This window comes from Rhinolophus sinicus, chromosome X (genome assembly GCF_036562045.2).
Source record: "Rhinolophus sinicus isolate RSC01 chromosome X, ASM3656204v1, whole genome shotgun sequence".
Lineage (NCBI taxonomy): Eukaryota > Metazoa > Chordata > Mammalia > Chiroptera > Rhinolophidae > Rhinolophus > Rhinolophus sinicus.
The window spans coordinates 73,971,457-73,992,170 of record NC_133768.1 but is presented as its reverse complement, the minus strand read 5'-3'; the positions used below and the strand labels follow the sequence as shown (position 1 = coordinate 73,992,170).

Sequence of the window (20,714 nt, the reverse complement as noted above, 5' to 3'; positions counted from 1 at the left end):
TGCATGATGCCAAATATCTAATCAATCACCCAATGTTTTCATGTTTTCGGATGTCTTCAAAAAGCTGGTGTTCTGTAGGTACCGGCTTATTCTAGCCAGTTTTTTGTTATCTCAGTAGTACATATGGATACAGATTTTTCTGTTTGGAATATTTCTCAAGGCCAATGTCTTATTATAGTTCCAACACCTGCAAATATTTGGCAGTGTTCTATCCTCTCCATCTCCCCCACTCTTCCTGGAACCCCGCCCCGCCCCATCACTTCCCATTATGAAGCTGTAAGTTTATACAATAATATATCCTTTCCTTGATGCTGTTAATCATTTATCTGTGACCTATGATGTGTGCAACTGCTGGAGCATAAAGTTTAGTTCCAAATCACATTGCATGGGGGAAACTTAGGTCCAAAATAAAGTGGCAGCAGGCTGCAGCAGAAAGAATACTTAACTCAGGACCTAGAAGCCGAGTTCCAGTTCAAATTCTGTGACTTTGACCAAATCGCTCAACCTATCAAACTCTCAGTTTATATACCACTTGAAAGTATAGGGCTTCAAAGAGGCCAAATTCAAGGCCTAACTTCTTACGATGCTAAGACTTAAAGTCAAGGAGATTATTCCTCTCTGCAGTCTTGATATGAATATCACTTTGAGTGAAATCAACAGATAGACATTGAACTTTGTGCACATTTATAAATATTAGATGTAAATAATAATCAAAAAAAGGCACAAACCATTGTCAGTGTGACTACTCTCAATATTGCTTGCCACAAATTACAGAAGGGAATACATATCCTATTCTGAGGATCACTACCCTCACCAGTGTCATAATTTTTACATAAGTTACAATGACTTTTCCAGAGCATGGCAAGAGGAAACTCTCCACTCCCTTCTTGCCCTCCTTCCACCCTATCTGGGTCTTCCTTTCAGCTTGGCTTATATATTCAGGCCTTATTTTGGGGTGGTAATCTTAATACTCATTTATACATTTTATTTTTCTGGAATTTCTGGTAAGTTGATCCCTTTTTAAAAGAACTTAAACCACATAGCAGGCAGGCAATGGGAATAAAACAATTTGCTGGAGCCGACATTTGTTAACATCAACATGAGGCAGTAGGGCTTTAAAAACAGGCACTTAGACTCGCACATAAATATTATATGGCCCAACAACTTTGGAAAACTCTGTCCACTGAACACAAATGAAATATTAAGAATTTCCAAGGCAGGGACTGCAAACAAGTACGTCAGTCCATAACCCACAAAAATGAATACTGGCACAAAATCTGATCTGGATTAAATATTTATGGCTTTTGGTTTAAAGTTTTAGTTCACGTATTTGATTAGCCCTCCTGACTTCATGGTACACTGAAGTTCCTTTTTTATCTGTTTGTTTTGTTTTCTAAGGCAGGCTTAGGATTTAGTCCTGCATTAAGGGCTTGACAGCAATTTGTAGTGGCCCATGCCAAGCCTTTGTTTCTTTAGTGTACTGAATGTGCAACCATACACTGCTGTCCTCCACAAAAATCTCTCACCTACAGAGATATACTCAGACACTTCCACCCACACCTATGCAGAGACACACCCAACCTTCCCATTGCTATGACATAAATATGCAAATCAACACATATGCTAATTGTAGTACACCTACACAGGCACTCATATACTTTAAAAAGAAGAGGTGGAAAGATCATGGCAAAGATATGCAGTGTGCAATGTGTCACTGACAGAGGAGACAGGGTGCTGTTTCCCTCGTGGACTCCTAGTATGGCGGGCCATGGGCTACCTCCCGTAGAATTGGTCAGGGGTGAATGAATGCAAGCAGGTTTGTGCCACAGAAGAAATAGGTTCCAGTGAGAGCTTGCAGGTGAGTAGGTTATTCCTCACGAGAACAACTTGGAGGTAACTCACTTGTCATATAAGAAAAGTGACCCATTTTATTAGGGAAATTGCTAACTGTATAATTGTGTATAAAGAGACAAAGCTGTGTCAGGGATGTTTCCCAGATCCCTTACCTTGAGTTTCTCGAACCGATCATTCAGGGATGCGACCTGATGGTCTCGGTGACGCCCCACCAGTTTGCATAAGGCACAGATCAATTGGTCATCAGATACACAATACATGTTCACTTTCTCATTCTCGTGGTCCAGGCAGGTGATCCCTCGAAGATGTGTGTCTGGCACTGGTTCCACCAGGCGGTGGCTGGTGAAAGGTTTCTTGTTGGGGTGTGTGGCCCGCAGGCAACGGTCACAGTAGGAGACCTCACAGGTGATGCATGTTTTCACTGCATCCCTTGGTGGATCCTGCTCACAGAATTGGCAAGCAATTCGCTCACTAGACATGGCGGTGCTGGGCCTGTAAGTCCTCTCACGGCGGCTCTCACTTGGGGAATTGGGCCCACTAACTGAAGCCTTCTGGAAACGGTCAATAATGTTCTGCAGAGTCACATTCCTCTTGAGGCCATCCAGGCCCCGGTGGTTCAGCGAGATAACATACCTGCACGTAGGACACTGAAAAGCGGTAATGGGTTCAATGGATTCACCAGAGCTGCAGCTAGAGACCAAGATGCGATGGGCACAGCTGAAGCAGAGGCTATGAGCACAAGGGAGCAGGAGGGGGTCTTCAAACAACTCTAGGCAGATTGGACAGGTCAATTCAGACTCCAGTGTTTCCATCTTTAATGAAAATAATCCTGCTGAGGCATTAAGAACCACAGAGGCTGGGCTTTCACCTGCAAGGAATACAAAGCAAGAGTCATTAAGCATTTCCAAAGGAAAAATGGATGTGGCGTAATTATCCACTAACCAATGGAGGCTTTTTTATTATTAGTTTCACATGTACAAACAGCATAGCGATTAGACACTTACACACCTCACAAAGTAATAACCCCAATAAATCTATCAATGGAGGTTTTACATGCTGCATTCCCCAAGGATGCTGGAGCAATAGGAAAGCAATCCAGGAATTAATCAGAAAGGCTTTCTCCCTTTTCAAACCTTGTTTGTGACAAATGCCTGAGTTTATTTTCCTGCACTAATAAACAAAACCTAGTGGCCACCTCCGAATCCTGGTTTACTGATTCACGTTACTAGGCCAGCTCACAACATCGGCATGGATCATTCCCTTACATATTTTCCACTGACATTTCTTGTCCTCGACTATGATGAGCCTGAGGCTCTGCAAAATTCTCAATCTCCATTCTCCAATATTGTTCCCTATCTTACTTCAAGATAAAATATAGGGGCTGCTCCTATTTCACATCAAGTGGAGGGAAAACAAGGCCATATTTCAAACTAACTCTCCAGTTCCTGAAATGATTCCATTCTGAGAGCCTGCATAAGAAGAAGAGAGAGCTTTAGAAAAATGTAGTTCTAGGTGCAGGATAATAAGTTCTTCAGAGAATGAACTTGAATTACTTCCTATTACCACATGGAAATTTCTGTTCCGTCCCATTTCTAGTAAAGTGAGTTACTAGAGACAAAAGATGATAGTTTTCATTTTCACTTTCTTCCTTCACCTTCAGAAAACTCTTCATCAGGCTGAATGAGAAATGATTTTAATTTTTCGACTTACTCAGCAGTAATAGCTGAGCAATAATGAAAACATATTACCTTGTGGCTTCAGTTGGTTTTATTATTTAACACCTGCTGAACTAGCACAAGCTCACCTCCCCATGTGTCTTTTCATACTTCCTAAAACATAACAAGATGCAAATCAAGATCTAGATATAAATTAGCAAGGTGAGGAGCCAGACATTTTCAGATCCGGTAACCTTCATTTTGGTGTGCATCAGAGTAAAAGAAGTCACCCAACTGACAAGAAACCAAACTTTTGGTCGATCTATCTCTTCTCTCACAGACATTTCTGAGCTGAACATATAGATACTTGGTGCCATGGGTCTTCCATTAATTAAAATCAACACACATAAATATTGTAAGCTAGACTTAACTAAGGAACAATATCAAATATATGGTATTGACTGAAAGTGCTAATCTTTTCATCCTTTTGCTTTTGAATAACTTTTGGTCATCACCTCACTATCATTGGAGATACTCATCAGGGCTTGACTTTGCCATTGATATTTGTTCATATTTGTCATCTATCGGATATCCACATAGCCCTCTCACTTAATGACTGAGTACAATTATACCTGCTGCAAAAGTATAATAGACGTATCCCTAAAAGCTATTTCTAAATCAAAACTTTTAAGTGAACTGAACTAACTAGCAATTTTGTGGAAAGCTATAGGAAACTGAGCTGCAAAAGTGAAGCAACTTTTTGTAAAACTGACACTCTCAGTTGGTTTGGTAAGTTCAGATGTTTGAATAACTATTTTTAAAAAATGAGATGTGTGGTATTTTTATTTTACAATTTACAAGCGCTTGAAAATTGTTGGCTAGTATTTTGTAGCTTACAACATCTATCCGTATTCACCTATAGAGATGAAAAAGTAAAACGATTAAAATGTACATATATTGAAGAATCTTAGAATTGGAAGGGACTTTAGAGATGACAGATTCCAACTTCCACTCAAGGCCAGAATATTCCCTTTCATAGCTCCACTGCTCAAGTCAACATATCCGTAAATAAACTTGTTATTTTCCCCTGCCCCCGAAAAAACAAAACACCTGCTCCTCTTCCAATTTTCCCTATCTGGTGAATATCACCTCCCAAGCCTAGAAAACTAGGAGTTCTCTCATTTACATGTTTGTCACCTCATCCACTGGTGGCTTCCAGAACATTCTGTTTTATTTCATTTACATATCTGTGTCTCCAGCTAACTCTCCCTGCTCCTTGAGGGCATCAATTATTTCATTGTTTAAATTCAAAGCATGATGCCTCAGACCCACCACAGATTAAATAATTGTTAAATAAAGGAACCCTTAAAGTAGAAGAAGCTGGAAGGGGCCTAGCCTTTATACAGCACCTCGTGTATTCTGAGTACTATGTTAAGCACTTTACACACATTATTTCTTTAAATCCTATCATGGAGCCTGTGAGGAAGATACTACTACTATATCCGTATTATAGTTAGGAAATTGGGGCTCGGCATTGTTAAGTAAATCAGCCATGAACATACATACCCAGAGCACTGGGTCCCAATGCCTGTGCTCTTTCCCCTACACCTCTGTTTCAATCATCTCACCTCTTTCACTGAAGTTTATCTTGATTATTTACAAGAGAGTTTCTAAACAGCATATTTCCGCTTCTATTTTTGTCTCTCTGTGTCCCTCTGGGTTTCTCTGAATCTGCCTCTCATTCTGAGTCCCTTCCAGAATTTTATCTCTTTGTTCTAGGCCCGTTTCCATCTCACACTGCATTTCTATTACTATCTCTTCCAGAACTGCATGTCTGCATTCCTCAATGTCTGTGTTGGAAGATACCTGGGAGGATTAAGTAAGGCCTCCCGCCAAAATGACAAATGGTCAGGAACACTGCTGAAAGACATATGTATGTGTTGAAACCTATACAAACATATGCGTGTGTTGAAACCTATACAAAAGTCAGAGTACCACAGCTCTTCTAAGTCTTTAGGAGGGTGTTGTATAAATTCTTTTGGGCAGAGGAAAAACTCTTTAAAATTTTCCTAGAACCCTAAAAATTGTTCCCAAGTAAGTGTGACACTTGAACCTCACTATGAAATCAAGCTTAAGAAAGTATGGTATGGATCAGGATTGCTTTAGATGAGGTCAAAATAGGATTTTAAACCAGGGATTCCTGAATCTTCTGGAATTGTTTGAAGAATGTTGTGTGTATGTCATACATGCATTTTCATGGGAAGAGGGTTGTCCGTAGCATTCAAAATGTCCCCAAAAGAGTCCTTGACAGAGTAAAAGTCTCAATTCTATAAATAATATATATGCTGGTTATAGTCTGTTGCTTACAATATGTAACTTTTCTATACTGTTCTATTATCATTGTATAGTAACTTCTTTAGCCAACTTTTGGGGAACTGAATATTTTTTTCAATTTCTTCAAACACCTGTTCATGTCATCTCTCATTTATGAGGCCACCTTGTTCTAGTAACTTGTAATATTTCAGCATCCTTTCAACCATCCCCCATTTTCCTTAATTCCCTGATTATCGAAGCATCTTTCCCCTGAAAATTTAGTGGGCATTTACTATGTGCCAGGCACTAAATAATACCTTTTACATATATTATCTCATTTAATTTTTACAACAACCCCCTATATTACCAAAACAAAATAAAATAAAAGGTAACTTGTCCAGGGTCACACTTGTTTATAAGTAACAAAGCTAAGATTCAAACCCAGAATATAACAGAGAGTCTGCAAATAAACTCATATACTCATATATTTATGTTCAATTGACTTTCAACAAGGGTTCCAAGACCATTCAATGGGGGAAAGACTAATCTTTTTAACAAATGGTGCTGGGACAACTGGATATCCACATGCAAAAGGGTGAAGTTCGATCCCTACCTCACACCATACATAAATGTTAACTCAAAATGGATCAATGATCTAAATGTAAGTGCAGAAACTGTAAAACTCTTGGAAGGAAACATAGGTGGAAATCTTCATGAACTTAAGTTAGGCTATGTTTTCTTAGACGGCACCAAATGTACAAGTAAAGAGAAAACTAGATAAATCGGACTTCATCAAAATTAAAACTTTAGTGCTGCAAATGACACCATCAAGAAAGTGAAAAGATAACTCCCAGAATGAGAAAAAAAGACTTGCAGATCATAAATGTGATATGGGTCTAGTATCTAGAAATATACAGAACTCTTACAACTCAACAATAAAAAGACAAAAAAATGAGCAAAGGATTGGAATAGACATTTCTCCAAAGAAGATATACAAATAATCAATAAACATATGAAAAGATAGTCAACATATTAGCCATTAGGGAAATACAAATAAAAACTACATTGAGATCCCACTTCATACTCATTAGGATGGCTATAACACTACTTCACACCCACTAGGATAGCCATAATTAAAAATATATACAGCAAATATCAACCAGGCTGTGGAGCAATTGGAACTCTCGTACATTGCTGGTGGGAATGTAAAGTGACACAGCTTCTTTGGGAAAGAGTTCAGCAGTTCCTCAACATATTAAATGCAATGTTATCATACGATCCAGAAAAACTGAAGACATGCTCACTCAAAAACTTGTACACAGTGTTCATAGTAGCAATATTCATAATAGCCAAATGATGGAAATGACCCAAATGTCCATCAACTGATGAATGGATAAACAAATATAGTATATCCATGTAATGGAATATTATTCAGTAAGAAAAAGGAATGGAGTACTGATATATGCTACAACATGGATGAGCTTTGAGAACATTATTCTAAGTGAAAGAATCCAGTCACAAAAGGCCTCAAATTATATGATTCCATTTATATGAGATGTCCAGAATAGGCAAACCCCTAAGAACAGAAAGTAGATTAGTGGTTGCCAAGGGCTAGGGGTGTGGGGGGATGGTGAATTACTGCTATGGGTATAGGGATTCTTTTGGGGATGATGAAAATGTTCAGAAATTAGATAATGGTGACGGTTGCATACCTTCATGAATATACTAAAAAACACTGAACTGTACACTTTAAAACGGTGAATATTTTGATATGCATATTATACCTCAGTTTAAAAAGTCTCAAACCCGAATTTGACTCCGGACGGTGAAGAATTAACCAGTATACTATACTGCCAACTATGTAATTATGTACTAATTCTAAACTCTATTGGATTGCTTACTCTTTTCAATTGTTTTCCAGGTAAGTGATTTTCTGTCTAGGTTTTACAATAACCTGGGATATCTCTAATGAACAATGGGTATTAAAAAATTCTCAGCTCCCAATTTTTATTCATTTAAAAATATAAACTCCTAAAAAACATTTGATTCTTATATCATAAAATACTTTTAGGAAACACAGTGGGGAGTGGTATGACAAAAATAAAACAATGGCAGTGTGTTGCAACTTCAAAAAGTTTGTGAATCACTAATCTATGCAGAATCAGAGTTTGCTAAGGATACAGACAGGATGTGAACCTGATAAGGTACAACCCAATGACAGGTAATCATGAAGCATTTGCCAGAAAACACAATGGTCTGTCATAAAAATGCACTGATGAAATGTCTGGGAGAGCAGACCAATTGCCATGTTAAAAAACAAATGCCCATGTCCACATACACTGATTTGATCCCTTCCATATCATTTAGTTACTCCCATGTAGTCAAATATGTATGTTTAGGTATTTGTCCTTGCTCTATTATTGAAATGTTTTTCATGGCGTATCTTCACCCCACCCTCCCTTCAGGCTGACACCACTGAAAAAAGAAATTGATGACAATAAACTGTATCATAAGGCTGTGTGAGTAGGTAGAAATAGAAAAGAGGAGTTTAAAAGCAGGCGACTAAGATAAAAATAATACATTTTGCATTACAAAATGAAAGACCCATTTCAGCATCACCCTTCAGATCCAGCATTCAGTTAATTCTGCTGAGAGAGAATCCATGATCTACACTTGGCAGAATTCTATCATTTGAAATGTTATTTGAACATAATTAAATGCCCACTTATTTCAAAAGTTTATATTCCATCTAGTTTTCATCTTTTAGGTCTGCAGAGCATGGCTCTGGGCTCTCACTACCTCCCTGAGGAGCCACCGTCTCCCTTTCTTCAGAGAAAAAGACACCTCTGGGCTGTAGAATGAGGATTGAGCTGAGTTGTAAGATTTGTTTAAAAAACAAACTAATGTAAAATAAACATTCTTCAGGATATTAACATTAATGTCCCCTGAACTCTTCCTTAAAACACTAGAAACGGTCTCCTTGCCTTGGGGGAGGAGCAAATGAGTCCTGGCTGAGTCTGATGCTTCCTTAACTGTAAAATGTTGCTCAAGTTGGACTAGAATCACCAGATGATCTCTTTAAGATGCTTTCCAGCTCTGACATCCTATTATTACAGAGCTCTTGCAAGCTGTTACCACATAGGAGAGACACCTTGGATTATTGAAAACTTGCTCCTCAAAACACAACTCTTATTTATTAGTGTGACTAGAAAGGCTGACAAGCAATAGGCATCATCATGAGAGGAGGTGGAAGTAAACAAAATGCATTACTTTTCCTTAGCTAAGCCAAGGTGATGAAGAACAGTGGCTGGTTTTGCCTGTGGTAACTCAGGGAAGATAAAATGGGTGTTTGAGAGGGCCACTAAAGGGGAGGGGAGTCCCACGGGAGTATAAACTAATAAGAACACTGTTTGGAAGTGAAAAAGAAGACAACGAAATTGTAGCATACTATTAGTAGGAAAAAAATCCCTTGGAGCTCAAAAAAGATCATTTGGAAACATAAAAGGCAACCAATGCGTAGAATTCTCACCCTAAACAGATAAAGACTGAAAATAGAAACCCAGAACAAAGAGGCTAGGTAGTCATTAAGAATAATTAACAATAACAGTCATCTTACATTTGTGTATCAGTTTATACTTTTCAAATGGTTCCAAAGCCATTACCTCATTTGATCCTCATAATAAAGCCCAGTCGTAGTCCTGGCTCTAAAGTGATTTAGCCGAGTGATCCTAGGTAAGACTATTTGGGCCACAGCCCCCTCATCTGTCGAATGAAAAATACCTGCCCTGCCCATCTCACAGGCTCTTGTGAGGGTCAGATGAGAATAAAATAAAATCACTAACTTGCTTTACAAATATAGATATTAGTATCATATATTCAGATGACATATACAAAGCTAGTTATTAAGGAAAACAGCCAATGTTTAGAAATTCATCCCAAAGAAATGGTTGACATGGTAGAGGACAATCACACTCCCCTGCAAGTTTTCTGAAGGACCATGCATCTGATTGTGGTATCTGTTATGCTCATATGACTTCCCTGTTAGACTAGAGTCCCCCCAAGGGAGCAACTGTCTCTCTTCTCATCTCTTAAGCTTTTATCATGCACAGGGAGAGCTCAGGACTGGAGATTAATTACCAACTGACCGAGAACGCCAGAGCCAGTTCCTGTCTAATAGGTTATTAAATCCTGCTTAATATTTTATAGTATGTGGATTGAATGATATTTTTGTTTACAATAATTAGCTCCTAAATCCAACCATTGGGTGTTTTATACAATATAGTCATCATAAACATGAAAATGAATATCACAATAGCAGAACTAAAAGTATTAAATCTGCTACAACTGTAAAGATATAATCTAAGTAACCAAGAAATGGATTTGCCAAGGTAGCACATGATAATTGTCAGGAATCCTAAGTACAATTCCTAACACCTTTATCTTAATGCAGATTACACTGGCAATTGCAAGGTTGGGGAACAAATGGAGAACAAACTTAATTTACCTACTGCTACCAGTACAGTTTTCCATCTATTCCAGGACTGTTTTTCCCAATCTCTGTTACCCAATAAAATATCTGTACATGTTTAAATGTTCAGTGGCACACCTGGATGGGCAGGCATCTCTACTTCAGAATAAAACTGGCAATATATGTATGTAGGGCATTCTGTTGAATGCTAGGCTGAGAGGACCCCAAGTTCAAGTCAGAAACAAGGGACAGAGAACAGAAGCCTATTTGAAATCAAGCTTCTACTCCCCTGGGAACCACATGGAGCCTAGCAACACTGAACAAAAGGCTATAGACAAAGCAATCGAGGATTCAGGACGGTAAACCATTTTTCTACCTCTGGGCTGTATACACGCAGACACTTCACTGTCCTACATCAGCGCTGTCTGCCACACCCATACATTATGCTCCTAACCTGACAAATTGTAAACACTGGGATTTTCTGTTACAGGAGGATTTTAGAGTATACAATGAGTTTCTTATCAGATCATTTGGTCTCTGTAAGAGGAAGATCCAGAGGCTGGAGATGCTGTTCTGCTCATCAACCAGAGGAGTCTGACCTGCAGAAAAGAGACTGAAACAAAGCCCAAGGTCAGGCAGTCAGAGCTCTCTCTGCAGGGAGACAAGAACCCAAGTAGGACAAGCCTTCCTAAGGATACTTTGCTCACCCACTTAGGTTGAACCAACACCCTAATGTGCATTCAGGTGAACCCCATATGGAGAAAGGAGTGGTGGGATGTTGGCACATTACTCAAAATCCCACTATCACCCATTCTTTAACTTCTAGTAGTCTTAGCAGCCTATGGCTTTTCTAAGGGAAATGCAGAAGCTGAGACATTGACTTTTGAAAAGTCAATGTCTGCCTTTGGTCGTGGAGAAGGGGAAGATGGAAAAAGAGAAACAGTACAAACAGCCACAGACCTCCAGGGCACACAGAAGACTCTTAACAGACTTTTACTTCATGAAAATGGAGAAACATATATTGATTCTTGGAAAAGACGGGGAATATAAGGGGGACTAGTAGCCTGCACAAGGGGGATTATTATATTTAAATTTCCTGTCTCAACACCACTTACGTGGTCTTTTCACTTGTGAGCATGATCCAACACACTGGTTGAGGAACACTTTTCTAGTCTTTGCTCTACCCTGCTCAATGATGAGGACGATGTTTTTTTGAGAGATCTGAAATGCAGGCGTTACTTTGTGTCTTCTTCAATTTGCTTTAAAAATATCTTATAGTTTTCAGTGTATAGGTCCTTCACCAACAGTTTAGTGGTTACCAGAGGGTAAGATAGAAGATGGAAAAGGGGGTCAAATATATGGTGCTGGAAGGAGAATTGACTCTGGGTGGTGAACACACAATGTAATATATACTCATAGATGATGTATTATAGACATGTACACTCGAAACCTATATAATTTTACTAACCATTGTCACCCCAATAAATTTCAATCAATCAATCAGAAACACAGACATTAGTGCAACACCACCTTGGTACCAAAATTTCATTCACCAAAAAGTGAACAACTGTGAACTCTCCTGACCTGTCATATATCCAGTATCAATATGTTACATGTCATATTTTGATGATGAAAGGCTCCAAGTTAAGATATCCAGCTGAAGTAAGGTGTTTCACAAACATACTGCCTCATGTTCATTCCTCTGTGCACAGAAGACAAAACCTTAATGCTGAATGGAAATGCAGCACCCCGTGGCCTCCACTAGCACCCAAACCCCATGGCCTAACAGCTATGGAGTGACCAAAATCCATAAAGATTGAGTGACAGACACACAACAGGCCAAGCAGGTATCTCTGAGAGCAGCCATTTGACACAGTCTGTGACTCAGCCCTGTCTTTACCTCCTTTTTAGGGCTCTGTGTCCCTGTTGGGAAAGAGAAAACCTGAGTGCTAAGGGATATGTGAAAAGAAGACATTCTCACCTCTTCACCAAGCCAGTGAGGTTTGCTGAGTGGTAAAGACATACTCCTTCTGTAGTTCCCTTCTCAACTGTCATGGTGTCAGCAGATTTTATGGGAGGAGAGATGAGGGAATGGACAGGCTCAGTACCCAAAGCAATTTTTGGATGCAATTATGAGACTCCACTGGCACTGCTTTAGGATCTGCAAGTTGGAGCAAGTTGCCCGGTACTTAAAGAGGAGGGATTAACTAAACCAACTTCATCTAAATCAATTTGCACTGTTCGGATGATACATTCATGAAGCAACCAAGTCACTCTGATTTGTGGCAGGGGTTCTGGGGGTGGCCATGCAAGGTACAACATGCTAGATGAGAAGTCTAGTAGTCATGAAAGTCAATAAGAGAAACAATCGCCCCTTCATATGCCTCGCCTCTACCCCTGCTCCACACAGCCCCTCCCTGTCCTAATCCTGGAACTGCAAGTAAGGAGGTAGGCCTCAAACAAGCAGGGTGCCAAACTGCTAGGCCAGGGCTGGGGCCTCAGCCCAGTCAGCAGAGGACTCCGAACATTATAGGCACTTAATAAATATTGTTGACTCACCACTGCTAGATACTAATCATGCTTACAGAGCCATGCCTAAAATTATTTATGGCACTTTTCAGTAGAAACTAGCTAACTGCCCCCCATAAAGGCTAAAAATGGGTGAGGCTACCTTTTCAAATGCGTCTGACTCAGATTGTTAGGTTGGAGTACATTAGGTATGATTTAAGCCTCGACTTAAAATAATCACCATTAGTCTGTATGCTTAGTTTTACGGATGTTTCATTGAGTTGTATGTGCATTAGATAAAATAAAACAGACTAAGGACCTAAGTACAATGATAGATTTGGCTACAGGGGGGCTAATAATGGCAAGTTAAGATTTCCAGTAAACTAGGGTTCCTACTTATACCTAGTCAATCTATTAGCCCAATAAAAAGGTAAATGAAGCACTTTCTTTGAAAAGTGTAGTGCTGAGGGTTTAGTGAACCCTTTTATCTTCAAAGGACCAAGTCAAGACTCACAAAACCCAGTACACTATATTATGCCTTTTACACAAGTGCATCAACTATGAAAGAAAGGTCATAGGAATGTCCTCAGGCCAATGTAACATCAGATTTGGGACAACTCTCTGATCTTCTTGGCTCCTAGACCTGTATTTCAACCACATAAATCAAGTTGTGAGGAACAATCAGGAAAAATCTAATTCACATTATATATTTGCATTAAGTTAATTGATTGGGCAGGAATATATAAAACAGCAAAGACTGTTTCCCCCTCAGGCAGTCATGAGTGGAGAGAGGTGAAAGGGGGGATGTAAGGGTTCGGGGTAGAGCAAGAAGTAGGGGAGGAACTCTCCTCTTTTCAGCCTTTCCCTTCTATTGGAACACGGCCAGAGAACTGATACTGAGAAGGAACAGAGTGGGGTTAAAGGTAGCCCTCATGGCCCAAGCTGAGAATCGGAGGAATCAACACCAACACAGTACTTGTCTATTTACATAGTCTCCAATATATTATTTTACAAGGGCTCCTCCTCGGAGACACACAACCATCACTACCCACCCACCCCACACGCAGAAATCCTGAAAAAGGCAAACTGGTTGAGAAGCAAGAAGCTGCATTGCTGGGCGGCTGGGAGTACACAGGTTGATGGGGGAAAGGGCCTGTGGGATGGCGGGGGCAGATTTGGGTGGGCAGGTAGGTGTATGATGTTGTAGGAAGGTGCGTGAGTGTGAAGGCGGTAGGAGAGTGTAGAAGAGAGAAAGTGAAGAACCCCGGACCCCAGGATCCCAATTTCCTGCTCTGAGAAATGTCTCCCAGAAATACTGTGCTGCGCATGAAGTGCTAAGTAACCTAAACCTTATCATCACCAAAAATGTTTCTGAAAATCTACTCCACCGTTATTTACTTAATTCTGACAAGCCAGGAATGGAAAAACCCCACCTCTCCTTGATTCAGTCGCAGTCTATCCAATGGACATATGTAAGTTTCCCCTCTCCCTCCTGAGCTGCTTTCTGAGGTAGGCCAGAAATAAGGAACCACGCAGACGGAGACTCAAGGGTCGCTCCCCTGGCAGAAAGGGGATTAAGTTTCGCCGGGCCTCCCCGCCGGCAGGGTGTCCGCAGCATATGGGGCTGCGACACCAGCTACCGCCGGGCAGACGGCCGGCCAAAGGGCGCCAACAGGGCCGAGGAGGCTGCCGGCCGCGGGAGCGTGGGAAGGCGCTCGTGGGAAGGAGCCGCTCGACTGGCCGCGCTGGGCCCGGCCCGGCTGTGAGGGAGGCCTCGGGCCGCCCCCGCCCGCAACCGGGAGTGCAAACTCCGTCCCAGGAGGGCAGCAGCGACGGGAACCCGGGGCTCCACGGCGCAACGTGGAGCCAGGGCCAGGACGGGGCCCCCGCCGCCGCCTCGAGCCTCTCGGGGCCCGTCACCCTGCCCCGCAGAGCCCCGGAGTCCTCGGCCCGCGCTGGCCCCAGCCGCACCTGAGAGGCGGCTGGAGCCGGGGCCGAGCCCTGCGCCGGCGGGGTGCTCGGCCCCCGGGGGCCGCGGCGAGGGGGCGCGTTTTACCCAGAGCGTTCCCGGGTGCCGGCCATCTATCTCCTCAGCGCGCCCCAGGGCGCAGGGCGCTCGCCTCCCTCCGCCGCGAGCTGGCTCCGGCTCCGCCGCTGGCGCGAGCTCCCCGAGCTGCCGCCGCCGCCGCTCTAGGCCGCCGCCCGCCTTCGTCTTCGCTGCTGCCGCCGCGCAGCAGCCGGGATCCGCCCGTCCGCGCGCCCCGCAAGGGACAGCACGGCGGTCGCGACGCTCCAAACTTAAGAGTTTTAGATTCGCCCCCTCAGTCCAGGGGCAGCACCATGACACCACCGCAGCTCCACACTGTCATTTCCGCCGCCGCAGAGGGGAAAAAAAGCAATCCCTTCGAAAAGGGGGTGGGGTGGGGGCCAACAGGATTGGGGCTGACGCCCGGAGGGAGTACGGACAAGGGCCCGGCAGCGGGGGCTCTCGGCCACCTTCCCGGCCTCACCTTCAGCCTCCCCCGCCGCTCCCAGCTACCCCAGCCCCTCCTCTGGAAGCGCGTTTACATGTTTTCTCCCCAGGCAGGAGTGACGGGAGAAACCTGACCAAGCAAAGGCAGCGGGTGGGTGGGGTTCGGGTTACTACTGTACCTACCAGCTGATTCCAGCAGCCTTTTCTCCAGCGCCCTGTCATCTTGAAGGAATACACACCGAGAGGTGCTGAGCGGTCGTGTGTGCGTGCGTGTGTGTGTGTGTGTGTGTGTGTGTGTGTGTGAGAGAGAGAGAGAGAGAGAGAGAGAGAGAGAGAGAGAGAGAGATCGCGCGCAGAATGTGTGTGAAATACAGAAAGCAACTCTTCTCCCACCCGCCAAGCCCCTGGTCCCACAAACCCCCAGGTTGGAATACGGAAAAGACCCTTGCAACCGGCAATGAGAGAGTGCCCAGGCCCACCGCACAGGTCCCCGGATGAAGCTGCTCTATGCAAAGTTAACTACAGAGTAAAACAAAAATAGTGGAGGAGACAGAAAAAGGCAGACAATTGAAGGAAACCCAACCCCTCTTTCTTTTTACAAAAGGAGAATGGCTGTGTTTTATTGGCCTTGGGCAGAAGTTGTGGGGATGGAATAAAGCCACCAAAATTTAAAAAAAAAAAAAAAAGGTTTCATTTGCAGGTTTCATTTGCACGTTCAAATCTTTGATGGACAAAACAAGAGGTTCCCTACTAAGAGAACAATGGGACAGATGCCAGCTATCCAGGTATTCAATGTCCCTAATAAGCTAATTGGTTGATCTGGAGCCTAGAAACTTCATTGGTCTGGAGTCAGCCTGTCAGCTGACCTGTCATTGGCTCAGAGACCACTGACCCACTCACAAGGAGGACACCAGAGGGAAGAAGGAGGAGGCCGGGAGGAGAGTCTGCTCCTAACATGGGGTAAAAAGGGAGATGAAGGGGAAAGAAGCTAGAAAATGGGAGGAAACAGCCCCGTCTCACAGAAGCCTCCAATTACTGTGCATGGGAACAAGTCCAGAAAAATTATGGTAGCTCTGGGTGTATCCCATCAGGGAACCAATAGTAATTAGGCATCACCCCGTTCAACAATGTATTAGAGAGCACCGAGATGGAAATGAAGGTAAAAGTCACAACCAGGCTATCCTGATGAAAGTCTGGCTCTAGGAGAAGTAAAAGTTAATGAGTTCAGTCATACCAAAAGAACAGGCAAGGTAAGCAAAAATAGACAGGTGGCAACTACATCAAACTTAACATTTTCTGCACAGCAAAACAATCAACAGAATGAAAAGGCAAGAATGAAAATATTTGCAAACCATATATCTGATGAGGGGTTAATATTCAGAATATATCAATAACTCCTACAACCCAATAACAAAACAATAAATAGCCCGATTAAAACATGGGCAAAGGATTTGAATAGACATTTCTCCAAAGAAGACATACAAATGGCCAACAAGCATATTAAAGGATGCTCAACATCACTAATCATCAGGGAAATGCAAATCAAAACCACAATGAGATATCACCTCACACCTGTCAGAATGGCCATTACTTAAAAAAATAACAATAATAAGTGTTGGCAAGGATGTGGAAAAATTGGAACCCTTGTACACTGTTGGTGGGAACAGTGCAGCCAATATGGAAAAAAAACCTCAAGAGTACAGAGGTTCCTCAAAAAATTAAAAATAGAACTACCATATGATTCAGCAACCTCAATTCTGGAAATATATTCAAAGAATTGAAAGTAGACTCTCGAAAAGATATTTGCACCCCCATGTTCATTGCAACATTATTCACAATAGCCAAGAGGTGGAAGCAACCTAAATGTCCATTGGCAGATGAATGGATAAAGAAAATGTCATGTATGCATACAGTAGACTGTGGCATATACATTCGGCCTTAAAAAAGGAGATCCTCTCATATGCTATGGCATGGATGAATCTTGAGGATAATATGCTAAGCGAAATAAGCCAGTCACAGAAGGACAAATACTGCATGATCCCACTTACAGGAGGTATCTAAAGTAGTCAAACTCATAGAAACAGAAAGTAGAATGGTGGTTTCCAGGGGCTGGTGGGGTGGAGAGGTGGGAGTTGTGTTTCTGTGGGTGTAGAGTTTAGTCATGCAGGATGGGGTGGCAGGGGTTTCTAGGCAATCTGTTGCACAACAATGTGCATGTGGTTGACAATATTGTACTGTACAGTTTGAAATTGTTGGGAGGGTGAATTTTACGTTATGTGGGGTTTTTTGCCACAGTAAACAATTAATTAATTTTGAAAAAAATTAATGGGTCAGAAGTAAACCGATCCTAGTATAACAGATGAGTGGATAAATAAGAATTATATATAGGCATTATATATACATATATATATATATATATATATATATATATATATATATATATATATATATCAGATATTGTCAAATGAAAAAAGCAAGCTGTGTATGGTTTGCTACTACTTTGTAAAAAAATGGGGAGGGTATATGTCCACATATGCTTCTATATAGGTAGACTCTTCAGTAAAAATACCTAAAAAACTGATTACACTGTGGATCCAGCAGAGGAGGGAGAAGTATTTAACATTGATATACCCTTTCCTATTGTTAGAATTTTGTATAATGTCTATGTATTACCTTTTCAAAAACAATTTTAAAAGAAGGAAGAGCATAGAGACTGAAAGTAGAATAGAGGTTACCAGGGATTGAAGGAAGGGGAGAATGGGGAGTTGTTGTTTAATGGGTACAGAGTTTCTATTTAGAATGATGAAAACGTTCTGGAATTAGAGGGTAAGAATGGTTACACAACGTTGTGAATGTGCTTAATGCCACTGAATTGCACACTCAAAAATGGTTAAAACAGTAAACTTTATGTTATAGTACCCTCCCCCTTTATCCAAGGTTTAGCTCTCCATGGTTTCAGCTACCCATGGTCAACTATGGTCTGCAAATATTAAACGGAAAATTCCACCTCACGTCATCTCATCATGTAGGAGTTGTATCATCTCACATCATTACAAAAAGAAGGGTGAGTACCGTACAAGATATTTTGAGAGAGATAGACCACATTTACATAACTTTCATTACAGTATTGTTATAATTGTTCTATTTTATTAGTAATTATTGTTGTTAAACTATTACTGGGCTTAATCTGTAAATTAAACTTTATCGTAGATATGTATGTATAGAAAAAAACAGTATATATAGAGTTCAGTACAATCCATACCTTCAGGCACCCACTGGAGGTCTTGGAACATATCCCCCATGGATAAACGGGGACTATTGTATGTATATTTTTCCCACAATAAAGCAAATTTAAAAAAATAAAAGAACAAGGAAGTGTATGAACAGATAGATATTATTGTATTTGTGTAAGACATTTTATATATATATACCCATGAATGCATAGAAAAGAACCTGGGGCACACTGTAAATAGTGTGAGCCTGGAGTTGTGGTGGGTGTTGAAGCAGATCTTTTAGGTTTGATTCTGTATATTTTATAACTGAATATTCTACCATGAGAATTTCTTTTGTAGTTTAAAAAAGTTAAAAAAAACAAACAACTAAGTTGAGTCAATTGATCCCTTAGAATTCTTTAACCTCACTTGATATGATCCCCACAGAGAGCTGGAGAGTTTTCTAACATGTGAAGAACTGACTACTTTCATCACGGACACACCCAAGCCAAGCCAGCCAGCTCTTGGCAGAACTAGCACTTAGGGGAGATTTGCTTTTAATGCCCTGTCTTGTCCTTTAGAAACCACCCTGTCCTTCATTTTTTAGCGGTGTCCCCTCCACCTGAGCTGCCAGTGCTTTCAAAGAAGTCCCTGGCTGACCGGAGCATTATACAGAGTGCCTGTATGCCACACCCTTCCCTCCCCAGGTAGCAGCCCATATTCTGGACCTTTCCTTTCCCTTCTCAAAACTTAATAGCTTCTGGGTCCCTTTCATAAAGGACCTTATTGATTAAGGATTAGTAATTTGAGCTTAATATGAATAGCTTCATTTGTCTCTCTATTAGTAGATAATGTTTTAATTTTAACAGAGATTTTCGATGTATTAACTGAAAGGAATGACTAATAGTGTGTGGGTTGGGATGGGGGCTGGGGAGATTTTGATAATCACATCACATAAGCAGCTGCTTTGAAAATATCCCCACTTCCAGTGGTTTTATGCACATTGTCGCTGTAAATGTATGAAAATAAATGTTTTGTATCTGGCAGGCGATGCAAAATTGGCTGGGAGCATGTGATGAAATTATTTGTTTATAATTATTTAATGGTTACCTTTTTATATAACATGTGTTGATCCTATTAACAAAATAAATCAGTCCCATGGGGGAAAAAAGACGTTTGACAGATTCAGCTTGAGGTGTTTAATTGAATTAATCTGAGGCAGACTTACCACACTACAGTCCTAGAGCATGAAAGGGACAGCTCATGGGCTCTTTTTTCCAGCTAAGAAGGCGGGGAGGGAGAGGGGGAATGGCTCCAGATACTTTCTACAGAGAGAAGCACAGAGCCCAGTCTGTTTCAGAAATAAAAAATCACAGAAGGGAGATTTTGTTGCACAAGAGAATTGTTCCTTCTGCAGAAGGGAACTTTCATACTGTTCTCAAAAGAAGCAGCTAGTTGTGTGAAATCCAGAAGTTGACCTGAAGGTTTTTCTAACCAGGGGGCTTAACAGGATGGTGAGAAGTACTTTTGGCGTGGGCTTATCAATAGGACATTGTTCTAAAACTAGTTGTGAACAGGCCATGTCGGCTGCTTAAGAGACAGTGGTTCAAAATAAGTGTTTTCAGTATGGAGAAATGGCATATTCCTGGTATTTTTTATTCTTCTCTGATCCATATTTCGGTATTTTTAAATTAATTTTGTAATTTATCTGAATTATTGTGTTTGTTACAATAAACAAATATGTTTGGTATCTATATTACATTGGTAAATATTTTCCTGGAGTCTTAATTAGTCTACAGATCCAAGCCTAAACCTACCTGCTGGCCATGCCTTCGTAACCAGCACCCCAAGTCACTTGGAGTCTGGCTTCTGTGATGCCACATCCTCCTGGTTTTTCTCCCATCTCACTTCCTGTTCCTCAGGCTCTGCTGTTTCCTCCTCCTGCTCTTCTGTCTCTCAAGTTTGAGGTGCCCGAGGCTCAGTCCTTGCTTCTCTTTTCCATCTATACCCACTCCCTAGGTGACCTCCTCCAGCCAGTCCCATGGTTTTAAGTACAATCCCCATTTTATCTCTCCAGCTCAAACCTCTTTCCTGAGTCAACTTGCATATCCATGTATTTTATATCTCTACCCAGATGCCTTACAGACAGCGCTAACTTAATGTGACCAAAAAAGAATTCTTATTTTCTACACTTCCCATCTTTCCTCACGGTTCACTGCTTACCCCAGATC

At 41.5% G+C, this 20,714-nt stretch overlaps 1 protein-coding gene across 7 annotated transcripts in view; it reads right to left on the bottom strand.

Moving 5' to 3' along the window:
• Positions 1 to 15,804, bottom strand: part of MID2 (midline 2) — an 87,798-nt gene extending 71,994 nt beyond the window's left edge. Inside the window, exons 1-2 of one of the 7 annotated variants that reach the window (XM_019715213.2) lie at positions 15,455 to 15,804; positions 2,007 to 2,722 (exon numbers count right to left, since the gene is read on the bottom strand). In XM_019715213.2, coding sequence (XP_019570772.2) covers positions 2,007 to 2,666 — 660 coding nt within the window. In that variant the 5' untranslated portion in view covers positions 2,667 to 2,722; positions 15,455 to 15,804. Of the gene's footprint in view, positions 1 to 2,006; positions 2,723 to 14,854; positions 15,029 to 15,308; positions 15,400 to 15,454 lie in introns of those variants that run through there. The other 6 variants (XM_074323418.1, XM_019715212.2, XM_019715209.2 and 3 more) reach the window with 6 other exon arrangements.
• Positions 15,805 to 20,714: the final 4,910 nt, after the last annotated feature.